Here is a 12,958-nt window from a genome sequence, read left to right as displayed (position 1 = left end):
GTGGTGCACAGACATATGTACAGACGAAATAGCCCAGACACACAAAGCAAAAAAAAGAAAAATGATAAAAACGAAGTAGAATAGAGTAATAAACAAGATTCCATTCTTTTTTTTTTTTTTTTTTTTTTTTTTTTTTTTCGAGCTGGGGACCGAACCCAGGGCCTTGCTTCCTAGGCAAGCGCTACCATAAAATCAACCCCAAGATTCCATTCTTAAACAAAATGTCGTTTTAATAAAATACTGCACACATGTAGTTTTCTTATCAAAGACAATAGGAACAAAGTGCTTGGCGTGGATGGAAACACAGGCATCATTCATAGCAAAAAACAAAGCATTTTGAATAAATAGCTTTACCATTTTTTCTTCTTGAAGACACACTCTGCAAAACCAGCCCAGGCTGGAGGACAGGCACAGTCGGGCTCGGGCTGCTTTGCCTCTAAGAATGAGTTCTTGGCTGGCTTGGGTTGGAGAAAGGAGTCATTTCTGCTCCAGGAATCAAAAGTAACTTCGGAGTGACCTTCGGAGACAGGAATCCTGACTCTCCCCTTGCCGTTTTGCCCAAGATCTCAGAGTTTAACTTAACCCTACAAAAGCACCAGCAAACAATTGCCCACCGGACACCACAGGGTCCAGCAGCGCGGGGTTCAGCAATGCAGGGTCCAGCAGCGTGGTCAGGGAAGCAGTGATGAGTCCTACGGCACGCAGACCTGGGCCGAGGAGGACAAAGCTGTGATGTGACAGAGAAGGTGGTGGTTCCTGAGTGACAGTCACCATTACCATTCAGGAATACAAGCACACGGTGTGACTTCCATGTACAGTAGAGAAAAAAATCTGGGAGCAGAATGATTGCCTCTAACTGGCTACTCATTACACGAGCTGGCCTATCATTATTGAGAGTGTCCTATATATCTAAAGACCCAGGCATAACTGAAGCCGGTTAGACATGGCTTGCATATGGTTTGCTCAATCCACCAAACACTCCCCCTCCTCCCAATCCTTCCTTCTCTTCCTAGCAAATCCACAACGCTCTTTTCTTTTTCCCTCGGCCAGGACGACTCTGCACAGTGAGAGCAGTCTCAGTCAGGATCTCTAGTCTGGGCTTTCTCTTCTGTGTCGGACAGGAGACCGGAAGTGAGTCGTCAGGGAAACATCCAGACCCAACTTCCAGCATTCAAGCTTTCCTCAAACAGCCCTGTTAGCTTTTAAAAATTCATCTTTTTGGTTACGATGGCAACCAGGGCCACCAGGGTGGATGTGAACACCTCTGGCCCCACACTGGGTTGCAGAAGGCTTGGGCTGCTCCTAGTCCTTTGCACGGCTGCTGACTTGAAGTGTCAAAGACTTAATGCCTTACAAAGACTTCTTGTGTGTCTGTCCCAGGAGCCGGGCTAGGCAGTAGGGGATAAGACTGACAGATGCAAAGGGAACGGTCGCACTCTTGCAGAAAGACAAGATGTAGAAGATCAACTCAATCTGGGACGGGGGCTTCAGAGAGTCAAAGAGATGCAGCAGGACCAAGGAGACCACGATGCAGGCCAAACGGAATGGGAGCGACTTTCGGAGTTCTCCTTTGCAGCTCTTGCGGTACATGCTGGAGTTGAGGGCCAGCCCCAACCCCAAGAGGGTCCCCAGGTTTTTGAAGAGGCTGGCAAAGGGTGTAGTGTCAAGGTGGACCCACTCGGGGCGCTCACACCATCTCTTGGCCTTCTCCAAAGTCCACAGGAGGTCCACCCCGAGCCCCTTTAGCAGCAGGTAAAATCCAAGCGCGAAACCAAACAGGAAGAAGGTGACGAGACAGTACCTCTGGAGGCTGGCATTGTAGATGCCCCGGATGTGGCTGAAAGTTTCAGCCACAGCAATGCCTGTGTGGGAGAAAGAACGGTGAGGAATGGGGGTGGCTACGGGTAACCTGCCATCATACCACAGATGAGGCTAAATCACACTGCAAAGTGGAGGAGTCTATCACATGCATCTTCCCACCGAGTTTAATTTTCCTGTTGTGTGTGTTGGGTCCTGTTTCATCTTGCATATACTGGGGGTGGGGAGAGGGGCAGAGCATTCCCGCCAGACGACCCCACTGAACGGACTTATCCTATTTATTTAAATTTCCATCACATCTATATATTTAGTGGATATGGGTATGTAAGTAAGTCTCTGTGTGGGTGGGCGCACATGTGACACGGCACCTGCGTAGAGGTCAAAGGGCAAGTGACAGGAGTTGGTTCCTTCTGTCATGTGGGTCTGAGGCTCAGACTCAGGTTGTCAGGCTTGGTAGCAAATGTGGTAACCTGCTGAGCCATCAGACCAGATCTCCTTTAACACCACCCATTGCTCTCTTGGTTCCTTCCACAGAAGCTAGTAAGTTTGCCACACGGTCGATGATGTTATTCTTTCTAACCAGAGCATCCCCAAATCTGTCGTGTGACATAGCTTCTCTAAGCATATATGCTCACACACTAGGCATTTTTATTTATTTATTTACACATTTTGTTTGTTCTGTCTTTGTGTGTATGTGTGTGGGCACACGTGCCACAGCATACATGTGGGAGTCGGAGGACAATTACATGGGGTAGGTTCTTTTCTGCCATGTGGGTTCCAGGGATCGAACTCAGATCCTCAGGCTTGCAATTGATCTGCCCCCCCCCCCAGCCCTACACCTAGACGTTGGGTTTCTTTGCTTGTCTCTTCAATGCTTAACGTAAATCTTTTCTTTCTCTTCCTAACTGGATCTCCGGAATAGCAAATGCACAAAATGTTCTCTCTATGAGGGAACGCCAGCTGCAGACATGTTAGGTCTGCAGATGAATGTGTTTCCATAATGAGCTCTCCCCAAGGCACTGGGCATTTGGTAGATTCTCTGAAAAGGAACTGAGAGCCGGTTCAAATCGAAGATCAGAGAGAAACACAGACTGTAAGATGCTTGGAGACTTTAAATAAACTCGGTTGGATGAGTTTAGCTGGACACTTAAGCTGTACAACTCTGGGCATGCTGTGGAAACTACTAATTTCAAAGTGTGTGTGTGTGTGTGTCTGTGTGTGTGTGTGTGTGTGTCTGTGTGTCTGTGTGTGTCTCTGCGCACGTGCGCGCGCACACAGGAATGCATGCAGAACTGGAGGTCAGCTTCAGGTAAGTATCTGTATCTGAACTGTATCCGTATCTCTGTCTGTATCGTCCGTCACTGAGACCTGGGGCTCACCAATTAGTCTAGGCTGTCTTGTTCATGAACTCTGGGGACTCTCCTGTCTCTGCCTCCCCTGGGAATACAGGCAGTCTCTGCTGTGGATGCTTTTTTATGTGGTGCTGGGAGTCAAATTCAGGTAAACCTACAAACCAGGTCCTCACGCTGACTTACAGACAAAACCACGCCCTTAGCCTCTCCCAGCCACCCGCCTTTGACTCTGAAACTATGGAAAGGTTGACGGCAGGAGGTCATGCAAGGAAGACCCAGTGGAAGTAGGAAGTGGGTGGGGAAGAAATAGGAGCTGCTGATACCTGACAAGACTCCAGCCACAACCTGGTGGGGAAAGTGAGCGGCAAGGTAGATCCGGGACAGACAGACGTTCAGCTGCACAGCCCAGTATCCCAACCACAAGATGATGTTCAAACACCTGCAAGACAATAGGCAACCATTCCAGAACCCAGATGGGGATCCTTTGGCAAGGAAAACAGTACTGGTGGGAGTGGTGGAACCTGGCAAACTGAGGCTCCATCAGAGGAATTTTTAGAAATTGGAAACCTTACTGAAAAGCTCAGCAATGCATGGTGCTTGTCGTGTTTTGAATGGGATTCCTCTCTTCCCCTCACCCCCATTCTCTCTCCAGTTAGTGGCCCTGTTTGGGATGGATTAGTAGGTGTGGTCTTGGCAAGTTTCCAGAATTTAAAGACCTGTGTGTGTCTCTGTGTGTCTCCTCTGTGTGTGTGTGTGTGTGGGTTTGTGTGTGTGTGTGTATGTGTGTGTGTGTGTGTGTGTGTGTGTGTGTGTGTCTGTGTGTGTGTGTGTATGTGTGTGTGTGTGTGTGTGTGTGTGAGTCTGCTCTCTGTTCGGTGCTTGTGTTTAGCATGTGACCTCTCAGCTGTTCTTTCTCCCGTGCCTTCTCTGCCACAGGGGGTGTGGGATGCATACACGTGTGCACAGCACAGGCACGAAAGCTAGAGGACCATCGTGGGGATGGTTTTCTCCTTCACCTGTATGAGGGCTGCCGAGCGAGTATCTTACTGACTGAGCCATCTCTCCGGTCCTGAGGTTCTTTTTTTTTTTCTTCTGTTTTTAAAGTTTCTTTTCCTTGAGAAGAGCCTAGGTTGGCTTCAAACTCACTCGGTAACCAAGGAGACCTTGAACGCCTGATCTGCCAATTCTCAGGTGGCAGCCATCACACCTGATGATTTACACCCATGTGTGTGTGTGTGTGTGTGTGTGTGTGTTTGCCTGCATGGATATCTATATACCAGGTCTGTGCCTGGAGCTGGAGTCCACAGAGGTGGAATCAGGCCTCCGTCTCCTGGAACTGGGGTGAGCCACCAAGTGGGTGCTGGGAACTGAATCCACGTCCTCCGGAAGAGCCTCCAGCGTTCTTCACTACGGAGCCATCCTTCTAGCTCCCCTTTATATGCATCTTAGCTGCCCATCCTTTTCCGTTTGATAACTGAGGATTTACACTGAGGTCTTCATACCTTGGATCCCCACATAAGGAACAACTTGTGTCTATTTATTTAACCTTTATGAGGTGACTCCAGGATGCTACAGAAATGGACTTTTTTTTCTAATGCTAGACACATAGCTTTGTGATAGACTGGTTGTTAGCGTTCTGTCTAAGCTCCACCCCCACAGTTACCTGGCAACAGCCAGGTTATGCCTGATGCTATAGAAGGGGCTGCTCGCCCCCTCCTCACTCTCTTGCTCTTGCTCTTTCCCTCTTCCCCCTTTGTCCCTTCTCTCCCCATTCCTCTCCCCCCTTCTTTCCACATGCTCATGGCCGGCCTCTACTCCTCTACTCCTCTCCTTCTCTCCTTCTTTCTCTCTTTCTCTGCCCCTACTACTCTCTTAACCCCCCTCCCCATGCCCTGAATAAACTCTATTCTCTACTATACCATCGTGTGGCTGGTCCCTCAGGGGGAAGGGATGTCTCAGCATGGACCTGCTGAGGCACCCCCTACTCCCAGACCCCCATAGAACATAATCCTCCCCTTTATTCTGTGTTTATTAACACAGCATTAGTGCTGAAACCCAGGACATATCCTCTCATCTTTTTATAAACACATCGCTAGTCATACAACATGCACAAAGCCCCAGGTTCAATACCTAGAACTAAACCCATGAATGAGTGAATGATATAATTAATTTAATCTACGCCCTGCCACTCTCCAGAGCAGTGGTTCTTAATCCACCTAATGCTGTGACCCTTTAATACGGTTCATGTTGTGGTGACCCCCCAACCATAAAATTATTTCATTGCTATTCCATAACTGTAATTTTGCTACTGTTATGAACTATAATATAAATATCTGATGTGCAATATATCTCATATGTGACCCCAAAGGAGTCTCATCCCACAGGTTGAGAACCGCTGCTCTAGACAATCTTCAGAATGTCTGTTCACGGTGGTGAGCTTTATTTCTTTGTTTAAAACAAGGGCTACGGGGTTTTTAGCTCAGTGGTAGAGCGCTTTAGGAAGCTTTCGTCCCCAGCTCCAAAAAAAAAAAGAACAAAAACAAAAAAAAAAAAAAAAAAAAAAAAAAAAAAAAACAAGGCTACCTTAGTGGATCCTTCTGTCTTAAGCATCCGTGATGTTAACTCACAGCAGAAATGCAACACCTCTTAGTGTGATCTGGCGAGGTGGGAAGAACCCCTCTGGGTCAGCCACAGAGCATTCAGCTTCCTGCTCACCCCCAGCCCCAGTGGTGAGTTCTTACCGGAATCCATACGTTGACTTTTTCTTTCCACGAAAGATAGCGAGAGTAGAAGTAACCATAACGTAGTATACACCTGCTGTGCCCATGGCATGGCCCGAGGGACTCCCTAAATGGCAGAAAAGAGATGAATGGACTAGGGCTGGAGATGGCTCAGTGGTTAAGAGCACTGACTGCTCTTCCAGAGGTCCTGAGTTCAAATCCCAGCAACCACATGGTGGCTCACAACCATCTGTAAAGGAACTCCAATGCCCTCTTCTGGTGTGTCTGAAGACAGCTACAGTGTGTATATAAATATATAAATAAATAAATAAATAAATAAATCTAAAAAAAGAGAGAGATGAATGGACTAAAGATGGAAAGATGTTGTTCTGAGAGACTGTCAAGGTCTCAGCCGCACATTCACCCGCCCATCAGCCCATCCATCCATCCTTCCTTCCATCTAGTCACCCACCTCACTATCCATTCCCTTATCTGTAGTTCAATTGTTTAACAAGTTAACACTGTGTGCCAAGAGTTAATGCAGGGCTGTGGGAGTGCTGTGCTCAGCAAAAACAGAGAGGTCCTCCATTGCTCTTGAACTTACAGATGGTCTGCAGATTACATAGGAATCAGGACACTGGGGGTGCAAATTATTACTGATCTGTCCACCCTCAGCTCCCCTATATTTCCCTTCTCTCTCTGCTCTGGCCCCTAAACGTATCGGGCATGCTCTTCTCCCAAAGGTCCTCTGGTCAGCTCCCTGGCCTCTTCATGTCTTGACTCAGATTTCACTTTTTCAACCTACGCCAACCAATTTCCAGTCGCTTCCTGTTCCCTGGCCCTGCCATCCACACCCCACTCCTGGATGGAATGATAGTTTTCCAGCTGCTAAGAGTGTAGTTGTGGGCTGGAGAGATGGTTTACGTTAAGAGCAATGACTGCTTCCAGAGGTCCCCAAATCCAGTAACCTGGAACCACCTGGATTGATGCCCCTTTCTGGTGTGTGTCTGAAGACAGCTGCTAAGAGTATATATACAAATAAATAAATCTTAAAAAAAAAAAGAGTGTAGGTGGTCCCTAACTCTTAGCCTTTTATGGGCATGTCTTTGGGCTGAAGACAGTCAACTTGGTCAATGTTATATACTCTGTACTTAAGTATAGGCTGTTTCCCATGACTGGTCTGTATTATGCTATAAAGCCTGGTCCCCTCGACCTGTTCAGGGCAATTTTTGAAGAGACGTCTCTAGTTTGGGCAGTCTTAGGGAGTCGTGTGAGGTTTAGTCCCAACTGGCCTTCATCTGCCTGTGAGCACATTCCTTCCCTGAACAATTGTGGCTCTGGAGGGCATTGACTGATCTCCCCGCCCCCCATTTATCCTCTTTTCCTCTCCTATTTAAAAAAATCATGTGTATGTGTGTTTTCCCTGCATGTATGTCTGTTTACCACATGCATGCAGTATTCATAGAAGAATTAGATCTCCTGAAACTGGAGTTGTAGACAGCTGTGAGATGCCACGTAGGTGCCAGCAATCTTCTAATACTTTGCTTTACTAATTTGTCATGGAGGAAGGAGGATCAGAAGTTCAAGGTCTATGAACAACAATGCCAACCAACCAGAGCTTCCAGGGACTAAGCCACTACCCAAAGACTGTACATGGACTGACCCTGGGCTCCAATCTCATAGGTAGCAATGAATAGCCTAGTAAGGGCACCAATGGAAGGGGAAGCCCTGGGTCCTGCCAAGGCTGGACCCCCAGTGAACGTGATTGTTGGGGGAGGGCGGCAATGGGGGAGGATGGGAGGAACATCCATATAGAGAAGGGAGGGAGAGGGTTAGGGATGTTGGCCTGAAACCGGAAAGGAATAAAATTGAAATGTAAATAAGAAATACCCAAGTTAATAAAGATGAAAAAAAAAAAAAGTTCAAGGTCATCTTCAATTGCATACTGTGTTTAGGACCAGTCTGGCCTATGTGAGGACATCCCTCAAACAAAGAAACAAGCTTTCTCAAATAAGACAAAAGCTGAAGGTAGAGACTGGAGAGATGGCTCAGTGGTTAAGAGCACTGACTGCTCTTCCAGAGGTCCTGAGTTCAATTCCCAGCAACCACATGGTGGCTCACAACCATCTGTAATGAGATCTGATGCCCTCTTCCGGTGTGTCTGAAGACAGCTACAGTGTACTCATATATACAAATTAAATAAATCCGTTTAAAAAGAAAACAACTTAAGTAGCATTGGGTTTGGGACAGTCCACGTAGAGGAACTTGTTCACCGGACCAGGCTGCTAGGAGGGACCATCAAGGCCTCAGGCTTCTGCCAACCACTATCCCCTCTCTGGATACAAGGCTCTGGCTCAGTTACTCTGACCTGCCATTGCCCGTGAGTATACCATTGCCCCTCTCAGACTTTAATCCTGGAGGCATCACTTAGCTTTCCAAACTAGCAAGGCAAGGCTCAGGTGCTGTGATCTAAGGTAGATTTGTGTCACATGGAAGACAGATTGACTGTGACAACAGAAGGAAGCAATGGCTGTCCTCAAGCCAGCAGGCTGTCTTCAAGGTCAACGCCGATCCACAAAGGATGTTAGCTCGAGACTATGAAGAACGTTGTCTACCCCACCTCAGTGAGGGCTGGGATGCTCACCTGGTCCAGTCTCACAGGTGACAGGGAACTGTTTTATCAGAGGCACGGAGCTGTTGCTGTAATAGTCGGTGTCCAGGACCCACCAATACGGGCGCTGTCCAAAAAGAATCCTGCAGAGAGCAGAGTCAATGTCTGGAGTGAGCCAGTGCATGATTTTACCGGAAGTCCACACTTTCAAAGGAGAGAAAGAAGCTTGAGTGCTTATTGCCTTTGGAGGTCCCCTGGAGAGGTCTGGGACACTATGTATGATAGGTAGATGACTTCTAAAATTTGAACAGGTCAATGGATGTATTATCTACTCAAACATAGACATATGGCCTCAGAAATTGGGTGCAGTGGTGTTTTAGCCATTTGGGAGGCACACAGAAGGATCACTTGAGACAAGACTTCAGCGGCTAGCTTCAGATCCTGTCCTCCCAACCCCCATGTAACGTGAACGATACATGTAGAAGTGGGGAGGCCAGAGCTCAGAAAGGACATCTTCAAATCAGATTAGTCATCACCCCAGCGGTTCAAGAACTCCCTTGGGCTTATAAGACAACTGAGCCACACCCCTCAACCCCAAGAACGCACTGAAATTGAAAGAGGCCAGGGGCACAGACTAATGAAGGCTTTAGATCTCAATCTCAACCCCATTTGTTCTTCTCTAAGGACCTACTTACCACAGAATATGAGAAACTGGAGGGTCGGGATGGCTCAACAGGTAAAGGGCTGGATGTCCTGAGTTCTCACATGATGGAAAGAAATGACAGGGTCCTCTGAACTGTTTTATGCATGCAGTCACACACACACACACACACACACACACACACACACACACACACACACACCTGGCAGGAAGGAACACATCTGTAATCCTAGTCTGTGACTGATGAAAGAGGAGGATTGAAAATTCACAGTGATTATCAGCTGCTTTCTGAGTTTCAGGCCAACCCATGTCACCTGAGTCCTTGACTCAAAAACAAAAACAAAACGAAAGTGCCCGGGAACTGGGTACAGCTGTCCACACCTCTAATCCTAGGCCTCTGGCGTCTAAAGCTTGAGGATTACACACTGGAAGCTAGTCTAGGTTGCACAGTAAGAGACCTTGTCTTATTAGAAAAAAAGTCCCATGGGGCTTAGGGTACAGTTCAATAACAAAGAGCGTATACAGGCTCAGCACTGGGGATCTAGAACTTAAAAGCGCACATGCTAGGCATGGTGGCTCACACTTGAAATCCTAGCACTTGAGAAAAGGCATGAGTTGAGAACAGACTGGACTATTTAATCAGATCCAGGCCAGACTGGGCTACAGAGTGAGAAGATACCCCACCCCCCCACCCTACCCCCATCTTAAAAAGCACAAGCAAAGGGGTTGGGGATTTGGCTCAGGGTAGAGCGCTGTTGCCCTTAAAGGCCCCTGTTCGATCCCAGCTCCAAAAAAAAAAAAATAGAAAAAGCACAAGCAAAACCCAGGCTTGGTGGTGTTCATCCTCAATCCCAGAAGCAGGCAGATCTCTGTGAGTTTGAAGCTAGCCTGGTCTACACAGTAAATCTCAGGACAGCCAGGGCTACATAGTGAGATTCTGTCTTGAAACAAACAAACAAACAAACAAACAAAATCCACAAGAAATCCAGGAATCGGGGACTGGTTAATGGATGTATTAAAGTGTCTGCTATGAAACAGGGAAACCTAAATCCATCCCCATCCTATCAAAAGAAATCCTAGGCATGGTGGCATATAGCTATGGGGACACAGGCAGGTAGATCTCCAGGGTTTGTTTGGTCTAATCTACTCAGGAGCTCCAGTCCAATCAGAGACCTTGTCTCAAAAAGTTTCTGAGGAACAACTGCTGCGGCCTCTACAAACACAGGCACATATGTGTACACATGAACATGTGCAAACACACACACACACACAGAGACAGAGAGACAAACACAGAGACAGAGAACAGACACAGAGACAGAGAAAAACAGAGAGAGAGAATGAGAGAGAGAGAGAGAGAGAGAGAGAGAGAGAGTGTGTGTGTGTGTGTGTGTGTGTGTGTGTGTGTGTGTGCCTGGCACATAGTAGTTGCTCAATAAATGATGATTGGATTATTAAGATTCTGGAGAGAACCAAAGTTTATACAGTCTAAAACAGAAGCTCAGCGAGCTTGTATAATTCACCAGTTGGAAGGTCCTGGCTGTCTGGATCACTTCTTACCACCTAACCACAAGGTGAGGGATCGCTTCCCTCCTCCTCACACACCCTCCCTGCTTCTTTTCCACCTCGGTTTCTATGGCACCCATAGAAATAGCAACAAAATAGTAATTACAGGGTTTCTTTAAAACCTGTGCTCAGGGACTGGGATGTAGCCCCATGGGACAGTCCTTGCTATCATGCTCCAAGCCTTCAGGTTCAATACTCAGCATGCTAAACTATATGTGGGAGCACACGTCTGTAATTCCAGCAATCAGGAGGTCCAGACGAGAGGAATTTAAGGTCAATTCAAGGTCACTGTCTCTTACATTGCATGAGACCAGCCTGGGCTACACAAGACCCTAACTCTAAATAAAGTCAAATAATCCGGCGTAAAACCTATGCTCAGGCTTTTCATTAAATTCAGCTGTCTTTCCATCCCTCGGGTCTGACAAAATAGACTTTCCCCCGTTTCCAGGCACTGGTGGGATTCTCACGACCTCTATTCTTTCTGTAGAGACTCTCAAGCCAATAGGACTGACCTGTAGCTCAGTGAACAGTATGGGGGTACTTCTGCTAAAGGACAGTCATTTCTACAGAGAACGCAGCCTCTTTCTCTACCCGTCAGCCCTCTGGATGATTCTTACCACTTAAAGACGAGGTTGAACCAGTCTCCAACCACTGCCACCCAGAGGAGATTGATGCCCACAGTCTCTTGAACATGGAACCAGATGGGAAAGAGGACATAGAAGGCGTTCCTGAGGTCAGCGATCACAGACACTAAGACAAACCAGTCCTGGGAGTCTTCGTAATTCACTTGGAGGTAGCGAGTCGACTGGATCCCAAAGTCGTGGAGCACGTTCATTCCTTCCTCCATCCTTCCTCCCTTGGTACCTCAGGAAGCTGCCAGCAGAGCCCGTGCAGTGAGTCCAGCCTGGCTGGCCCCGGTTCCTCTGCTATCACTCTGTGCCTTGCCCGTTTTATATGCCCTGGATTCAGTCTGTAGGTCAACCCAGCCCTGATCTTTGGACTCAAAAAAACACTTTTGTCTAAAATCTATTGATCAAAGGTGCATCATCAGTAGGTTGATGCAAACATGTTCAGGGTGATTTACGTAAAATAGCAAAACAGGCACACAAAAACAGCCTGATCGGCCATTGGCGGAGCAAATTATTAACTTGGGCACACGGCTTGACAGTGCTAAGGGGTGCCCTCCTTCCTGGTCCTCGAAGCCAGGCCAGAGGCTCAGGGCAGAGTCTGTTTCAACTGTGGCTCCTGCGAGGGCGTCTGCTTTTTCAAGCCTGCAATTGTATTTGTTTGGAGACAAAGGGAAGTTTGCTACTGTGGAGAGTGATGTTTTAAGTTATTAGTTTAAAACATACAAAATGAGCATCACTGGATTTTGTTGTCCTGGAAACCCTCACTCTCTTGGCCTTTCATCAAGTTCACGAGGGTCTGGGGTCCTCCTCTGGTTAATGGAGGAAGCCAACAGTGTCTCCAATATTGATTTTTATATGTCTTAGGGCAAGAAAAGCAATTATTAAAAATGTTTTTACATTGGGTTGGAGAGATGGCTCAGTGGTTAAGAGCACTGGCTGGTCTTCAAGAGGACCTGGGGTCAGTTTCCAGTACCCACCTGGCAACTGACAAATGTCAGTAACTGACCCAGTTCCAGAGGATCCAACAGCTTCACACAGATACACATGCAGCAAAAACCGCCAATGCACATGAAATTTTTAAAAAATTTAAAAATATTTTTTGAAAAGATTTTGATTATTTTATGTATGTGAGTACATCATCACTCTCTTCAGACACCAGAAGAGGGAATCAGAACCCATTACAGAGGGTTGTGAGCCACCATGTGGTTGCTGGGAATTGAACTCAGGACCTCCGGAAGAGCGGTCGGTGCTCTTAACCACTGAGCCACCTCTCCAGCCCCATAAAAATATTTTTAAAAAGCATTTAAAAAAAGATGTATTTAAAATGGTTTTCATCTATGTGTGTACACGTGTGTGCAGGGGACAAACGTCTGTACAGATAGATGAGGGACGACTCCAGGTAGGAAAGAGGACATAGAAGGAATTCCTGAGGTCAGTGATCACATTTACTAAGACAAACCAGTCCTGGGAGTCTTCATAATTCACTTGAGGGGTTGGGGATTTAGCTCAGTGGTAGAGCGCTTGCCTAGGAAGCACAAGGCCCTGGGTTCGGCCTTCAGCTCGAAAAAAAAAAAAATTCACTTGGAAGTAGGGAGTTGACTGGA

At 47.1% G+C, this 12,958-nt stretch overlaps 1 protein-coding gene across 2 annotated transcripts; it reads right to left on the bottom strand.

Annotated features, from left to right (window-relative positions):
• Window positions 1-209: 209 nt before the first annotated feature.
• Window positions 210-11,650, bottom strand: G6pc (glucose-6-phosphatase catalytic subunit). 2 transcript variants are annotated; one of them, XM_032912858.1, is made up of 5 exons: window positions 11,343-11,650; window positions 8,535-8,644; window positions 5,912-6,017; window positions 3,494-3,609; window positions 210-1,862 (listed from the first exon to the last, which is right to left on the bottom strand). In XM_032912858.1, the coding sequence occupies exons 1-5, from the start codon at window positions 11,570-11,572 to the stop codon at window positions 1,351-1,353; spliced, it is 1,074 nt and encodes a 357-aa protein (XP_032768749.1). In that variant the 5' UTR covers window positions 11,573-11,650; the 3' UTR covers window positions 210-1,350. The 2 variants fall into 2 exon arrangements, with proteins under 2 accessions (XP_032768749.1, XP_032768750.1); XM_032912859.1 differs by lacking the exon at window positions 5,912-6,017 and adding an exon at window positions 7,183-7,211 and having other exon boundaries at window positions 1,847-1,862; window positions 11,343-11,572.
• Window positions 11,651-12,958: the final 1,308 nt, after the last annotated feature.

Source organism: Rattus rattus, chromosome 9 (genome assembly GCF_011064425.1).
Source record: "Rattus rattus isolate New Zealand chromosome 9, Rrattus_CSIRO_v1, whole genome shotgun sequence".
In the NCBI taxonomy this organism is placed as follows: domain Eukaryota; kingdom Metazoa; phylum Chordata; class Mammalia; order Rodentia; family Muridae; genus Rattus; species Rattus rattus.
This window is presented reverse-complemented; position numbering and strand designations above follow the sequence as displayed.